The sequence below is a fragment of the Tachypleus tridentatus genome, chromosome 7 (assembly GCF_004210375.1).
Source record: "Tachypleus tridentatus isolate NWPU-2018 chromosome 7, ASM421037v1, whole genome shotgun sequence".
NCBI lineage: Eukaryota > Metazoa > Arthropoda > Merostomata > Xiphosura > Limulidae > Tachypleus > Tachypleus tridentatus.
In genome coordinates this window covers 68076752-68083924 of record NC_134831.1, presented here as the reverse complement: position 1 = coordinate 68083924, position 7173 = coordinate 68076752, and the positions used below count along the sequence as shown (strand labels likewise).

At 34.5% G+C, this 7173-nt stretch overlaps 1 protein-coding gene across 1 annotated transcript; it reads right to left on the bottom strand.

Moving 5' to 3' along the window:
• Positions 1–5153: 5153 nt before the first annotated feature.
• Positions 5154–6099, bottom strand: LOC143257689 (SCAN domain-containing protein 3-like). Its single transcript, XM_076516732.1, has 2 exons — positions 5853–6099; positions 5154–5662 (listed from the first exon to the last, which is right to left on the bottom strand). The coding sequence occupies exons 1-2, from the start codon at positions 6097–6099 to the stop codon at positions 5154–5156; spliced, it is 756 nt and encodes a 251-aa protein (XP_076372847.1).
• Between the last annotated feature and the right edge of the window lie 1074 nt (positions 6100–7173).

Here is a 7173-nt window from a genome sequence, read left to right as displayed (position 1 = left end):
TAAAATAAGGCTAACTCTGAGTAATATAATTATGCTTTCGTGAATAAGTAAATGTAGAACTCTGAAGACGAGTGTCGTCTTTCCTTTTTAACGAGGTTTGGTTTGTTTTGAATTTCGGCAAAGCCACAAGAGGGCTATTCTTTTACCATAGGAATAGTGGGATTGACGGTACATTATAACACCCCCGCGACTATAAGGACGAGTATGTTTGGTGTGACGGCGATTTGAACCTGCCACCCTCGAATTAGGAGTAGAGTGACTTATCCACCTGGCCATGCCCAGACCCTTTTTAATAGGGAAATGAGTATATTCTTCGTGTTAGCTGCAGCTTGTTTTATTGAAATTTCTCACCGGTACATATCAGTTGAAACAGATCGCCATTATTCTGATAATCATCTCAATCTGTCGTAATATATTGGGGTCTGTCGTGTACATCAAGATTGGTGTGTTTATTTAGCTGAAAATGGCCTGTAGTATAATATTGTAGATAATTATGCTATAAAAGAAATAAGCAAGCTCTCTGATGTTTCACAAGTTCAGATATTATCCATTAACTATATGTATTTAAAGGTTTGTGAACTTCGTTTGTTGTAGCATCTTGACTGTAACTGGCTAGCTGAGGCACCTTATAAACCCTTCAGGGGATCCAGGTGCGAATGTAATGGGGACGGACCACTGATAACTGGATCGTGCTGTTCCAGTAATTTTGGTGATAAATTTGGCACATTTATATCAAGCCTTTTTAACATTTACCGGTTATCACAAAGTATATATAAGTTTAGGTATTCGTGAATAAAATCTGAAAATATCTATTTTTTCAATATTTATCAACTATTCTCAGGGTTTAAATGCGTATGCGGTTCAGTTAATATTACTTAATGCTGTGTACCTCAATGATGAATCATGGCCATAGTTCAACTAGTATAAATAATATTTATCACTATTTAAATCAACCTGGACTATTTCAAATATTTTATTAAAATTTAGCTTTACAACATTATATTATATATTGTTTATTCTTGATGACGAGAAACGGTCAGTTGCAAACTCTCTCTTTGTTAACTAAAAGATGACCTAGGAAGGTCGAAACGTTGTTCTCTGATTATGAATACAAGTGTCAATACCCATACCAGACGTTCTGAGACACATAGACATTGTTTAATTCTCTGCTTGCCTAACTATCGGCCGTAGTAAGTGGATAGCAAGTCCTGATTGTAAATTTCAAGATTCATGTTTACGTTTTTTGGCCACAAAACCTTGCTTCACACTGTGGAACAATGGATGTCACTTCATAACAGTGGTTATAAAACCATACTATTCGATCGCAAAATATTTTTTCTGGGTTCTTTTTACTGGCTAACTTCCCTCTAGTCAGTCTAATGACTTAAAATTTGGGACACCTCTATGAAAAAAACATGTTATGTTGCTTAGCACAAAGGATTTTTTTTGGTTAAAAATATATGGAATATAATATTCCATTTAATATTGCAAACATTTAAAGTTTTCGTTTGAAAAATTAAAACAGATGACGTAACACATCTACACAGGTTTTTATAGTGAATAACCAGATACTTTCATAATTCCAATATTAACAATCACAAAATAGTTTGTTCGTTTTTGAAATTCTTGCAAAGCTACACGAGGGCTATCTTCGCTTGCCGTCCCTAATTTAGCAATGTAAAACTAAAGGGAAGGCAGCTAGTCATCACCAACAACCGCCAACCCTTGGGCTACTCTTTTACCAATGAATAGTGGGATTGACCGTCAAATTGTAATGCCCCCATAAATGAAAGAGCGAGCATGCTTGGTGTGACGGGGGTTCAAACCCACGACTCTCAGATTACGAGTCGAGCGCCTTAACCACCTCACACAATAGTTTCTACAAGCACTTCTCACACGTTGCTATGGTAACTACTTAACGAGTGGTAAAAAATAATTACTTGTTACTTCAGGTTTTGTTTAAACCTTTTAAAAAACTCTCAATAGTATAGCTGACTACCCAGGTTCGAATTCCTGCAATAATACAAATTATTCCCCTCACCTATACTACGGATGTATTATAAAAGTGGCAGTCAATCCCTTAGTGTGGATAACGAGTCGTAGTGTGCTGTTAACTAGTTGCCGTCCTTCTGATCGGTAGCTCAAAATTAGTATATTTTCCATAAATACAAATAGAAATATTCGTTTAAAGAAAGCTTATACAACAGACTAACCCTAACGGTAATTTCTTCTTTTTTAGTACAGAAATATCTGAACTAACTCTTTTAATTCTTGAAGTATATGGATATTTTTTTATTGTTTGTACATTAGTGTTTACCAACGGATATATAATTGTTAGGCACTTGTGTAACATAATAATAAAATATAAAAACAAATAAAAAACGTTACCATATTAAAACGAGTATTTATTAGCACCTAAGTTTAATTGTGTGCTTTCTTAGCACTGATGTTTCCCAACTAGACTTGTTTTAGATTTATGTTCATCGAGATGGATAAATAAATATGGAATCTGACGAGTCTCCCTCTATTTTGACACTCTCACATCTGATAACAAACAGTTTTAATAACTAAGCCTAACTTATTTCTTTGAGCTTTTTCTCTACGTTGTTCACAGAAAACCACCAAGTGAGCAGTGACATTATAGTTGATTTGGAAGACTTCCGAAACAAAAATATTTCAATTAGATGACGGTCATATTGGTTATCCTCCAGATGGCAGTTATTTATAAAACCAGGCATACAATTGTCCCGATATTGCCAGCTATGTATAAAACCAGATATGCTAGCTTGTCGATACTGTCAATTTTATTTATCAGTACAGTTTTTTTCAGACTCATCAAAATGAATTTTATTAACGTTATTTTTTAGTTAGTATTATACCTTTGACTAATACCTCCTCCAGCAATGTAAGCACGTGCTTCTAGTTATTATTTGCAAGGATCGTGACACGTGCCTCGTTCCGCTCATTAGCTCGTGATGACGTTATATTACGATAATATCATACATATTAAACTCTTTATAATTCTTATCAGATTGTTAAGGCGTTATTGCAGCTGTAAAAACATTGTAAGGTAGTTTGTAACTGGCGGGTAGTGAGTTAAAAACGAGAGTTTTGTTAACGTATTCATTTAACAAGAATTTGTTGATAAGGCCTCACATCTTGAAATCATGATAAATACAATAACGGCATGAAAAATAAAGTTATATTATGAAATAAAGTCACGATTCTCATAACCGGCGCCATTTATCAGTCTACATATTCATAACTTATTATAAATCATCTAAAAAAAACCCATCAAAAGAAGAATCTATACAAATGGATAGATATATAGACGATTGGAAGCAGCCGATAATACATGTAATTACACTACATAAGAGTTGAATGGCAAGACACATATACAATATATAAGCCTTTGTATGGCATAAAAATATCTCAAACCATATAAAATATATGTGTCAAATATGTGTCTGAATAAAGGAATTTCTCTAAGACAAATTATAAAAATATGTCATCAAAGTCATTAGAAAATAACCAATACATACTTTTTTTGAAGAATAAGCCAGAAGGTTATGGTGTTCGACTCGCAATCTGAGGGTCGCGGGTTTGAATCCCAGTCACACCAAACATGCTCACCCTTTCAGCCGTTGGGGCGTTATAATGTAACGGTCTGTCCCAATATTCGTTGGTAAAAGGGTAGCCCAACAGTTGGCGGTTGGTAGTGATGGCTAGCTGCCTTCCCTCTAGTCTTACACTGCAAAATTAGGCACGGCTAGCGCAGATAACCCTCGCGTAGCTTTGAGCGAAATTCAAAAGCAAACAAACTTGATGAACAAAAACAAAAAGAAGCAAGTTTGCAAGAGGTGTGTCTTGAATGTCAGATTATGATGTGAAATCTGGAAGGGCAATTAATCAGGTGGTACCAAAGCTGGCACAAAGTAAGTTTATGTATAAGCGCGTAAGTGATGACGGTGAGAGAATTGCACAGCTAGGTGGTACGCGAGTACTAAAACATATAAGAAACATATTTACTGCGAAAACACGTCACTAGGTGGCGACGCATGATGACCTTGAAACATAGCAAGTTTTAAGCAAATGTTAAGTATGATGAAAGAAAGATTATTAACACTTTCAATACAATATTCAAGTACCATTCATCCATGTCAACAACAAACTCCAGAAAGGGTGGGACATCTCAGACAGCAGCATAAATCATGTCTTCAGTGACGTGCATCATTTGAAATTAAGTGCAGTTAACACCTTGGTTGCTTGGATGGCTGAAGTACTACTCCAAATTCACACTTTAAACAATAATTCTTCGTCCCGGGATTATGAAAGTATTGTTTAAATCCCCCTTTCTCAATTTTTTTTTGCCATAGCCCCCTTAGGAGCTCTTCTCAGGTTCCAGAGCCCCCTTTTTTAACAAGAATACAACACGAACAGATAGACGGAAAATAATTTACTTTTTAACACAAAAAAACTTAAACATTCCGACATGCTGGACAAAACATAAAAAAGAAATCTATGAAATTAAACATCTATCAGACCCAACACGATTCTTGACATTCGTGCTTTTCTGCAAGTTTCATGATATCGGGCTCCAAATTAGACAATGACAGTCGGAGGTCACCTCTTGTAGCGATATCAATTCTGTTCCAGGATTTTGTCAAGCAAACTACCTTGTTGAATCCGCATTCAACCAAATATGTTGAGGAAAAGGCAATAAAAAATCTTTGGGCTTTTTCCCACAGTGTTGGAAATTTATTCGACAGCTCCTGATCCAAAAATATTTCTGAAACTGACTGAACTGACGACGTGCAATTATATCACTCTGAAGATCAATCAAACCCTCTTGAATATCTGCCTCAACTTGTGTGGGTTTTACTTCGAATTGATTCAAATTCCAATCCGAGACACCGAGGTTTAACAGGTCATTAAATATTTCTTGCATATCCTTGTGTATTTGCTTGAGTTGTTTCACATAAACGGTAGGGTCATCGTCCTTCAGTGCATCTGCGATCGTCTTCAGATTTGGAAATTGTAAAAATTCCCCACGTACTATATTGTGCCAATATACTTCGAATTTCTTAAGGAAAAAAAAACAATGGCTTTCTTACTATCTACGAGGTTACTGTTTTTGCCCTGCATGGTTTTGTTTAACAAATTAAGTTTCTGAAATATATCTGCCAGATAAAATTTAATGCTAAGGCGGATATATGCAGCAGCAGCGTCCGGAAGTCATTTTCTTCACACAGTTGCCGGAAAAGACGATCCTGAAGGGCATGGGAGTTGATGAAATTTACAGCCTTTATGACAATTAAAAGTGAAAGATTGAGACATCCTTCTAAATTTTTAGCTACTAGATGTTCCCTGTGAATGACGAAATGAATGGTAAAGGCAGAAGGTATAACGCTTTTTAGATGGGCGATGAATTCTCTGTATCGGCCAACCACAGAAGCGGCACGATCAATAGCACAAGCTATTATATCCTCCAGTGGAATATTGTTCTCGCTTAAGTAAATTTTGACTTCTTCAAAAATATACATTCCCCTAGTGTCCGTTTTAATCCTTCTGGCAAACAACATTTCTTCCATCAGTTCGTTTCTGTTCCAGAATCTCACATAAGCCATGAGAAAAGCGTTGTTATCTTGTAAAGTAGTTTTGTCTATTTGTAAAGATAATTTTTTTCAATTGTACTGAACTAACCAATCCCTCTTCAATGTCCCGTGCCTACTCATCGATTCTTCTGGCACCAGTGGAGTTACTCAAAGAAACTGCCTGAATTGTTTCTTTAGCACTCAAGTTCATGACATCAGCTATCATTATGGACATTGAAGGCAGGATATGCGACTCACCAAGGTGGTGAGCATTTCCAGTTTTAGCAATCTGTTTACTAATTTTGTATGAAGCAACAAGACTCTTGTCTAATTTCTGTGACGTTTGAGTGAACAGTTGTTTCAATATTGGTCTTCTCTCAAAATTATCTCGAAGGTTTTTGAAGAAATCCAAGGGTTTATTTTTCTTCTCTGGATGCGAGGTATCAAATGTTGTTGTTTTTTTCAATTGGCTTGGCCTCATGCTTTCATTTGATAATGCAGTCATGCAGTTTAAACACATGAGCAAAGATGGGTTTTGCGGGGATGTGATAAAACTATACGATAAGTATTCCACCGAATACTACCTACACTTTTTCTTCGCCAAGAACCTCATGTGTAGAATTATTTCTGAAAATAATAAAAATAATTATGAGGTACTTATTACAATATAACAAGGAAAACAATGAACAAATAGCTAGTTTTAAAAATATAAACAAATGTAAACAGTTATGATAGCACATTAATAAGAATTTCATGTATCGCACATAGCATGTCAAATTAATTCATTATTTTTAGAAATCAAGTAGAAAAGTTAAATTGGAAGATCTGTTTACATAGAAAAATAAATGAGTTTATAAAATTTAATCATTATAAAAATTAAAGAATATTTAGTCGGTGTGAATCGATTTATACTAAGCCCTAATGTTCCACACTTGTTGCATAATTGAATGCTTTGGTTCAACAGACTTAAACTATGAATGTGCAATCACCTTTCAAGTTAAAATTAAACACTGAGTCTCTTAAGCGTCTTTCTATTCTCGATGCAAAGAAAGCAAATAACAGATATTAATAATTTAAGTATAACAGATCGGGAACTTAAAATATTAAAATAGTCCTAAATATCGTTTTGAATGATAAAATAATAATTAATATAATTAGCAATAGTATCTGTAAATAAAAATCAATATTAACATTAAATCTGCAATACAAATTAATTAATAGCACAAATTCCTTTTACAGAATTGAAAATGTAAATGTGTAATTTAAATTTAAATGTTATAAAGCTCAAAAGTTAAAAAAAAAACACAAATAGTTGACGGAATTGAAAATAGAGTGACGATAAATGAAGAGAAAACGAATGAAAAGCAGTATCAGTTTGCAAGTAGCTTCTTTATTCTGTTCATAAAATATTATTGGATGATTTCTCCCCGCTGTAGTACAGTGTTGAGCCTTCAATTGTTAAATTTCTCCATTCAAGTGTGTAGTGCACTTTTTCTCGTTAGTGGCTGTTTATGTATGTTCATACATAAATACACACTAAATATTCTTTAATTTTTATAATGGTTTAAGTTTATAAACT

What these genes read in the sequence shown, in the direction of transcription:
- LOC143257689 (XM_076516732.1), bottom strand. Translation starts at nt 6,099, where the DNA reads ATGACTGCATTATCAAATGAAAGCATGAGGCCAAGCCAATTGAAAAAA. An exon ending in TGGAAATGCTCACCACCTTG is followed by an intron (nt 5,663 to 5,852) that starts GTGAGTCGCATA and finishes CTTTACAAATAG; the next exon opens with ACAAAACTACTTTACAAGAT.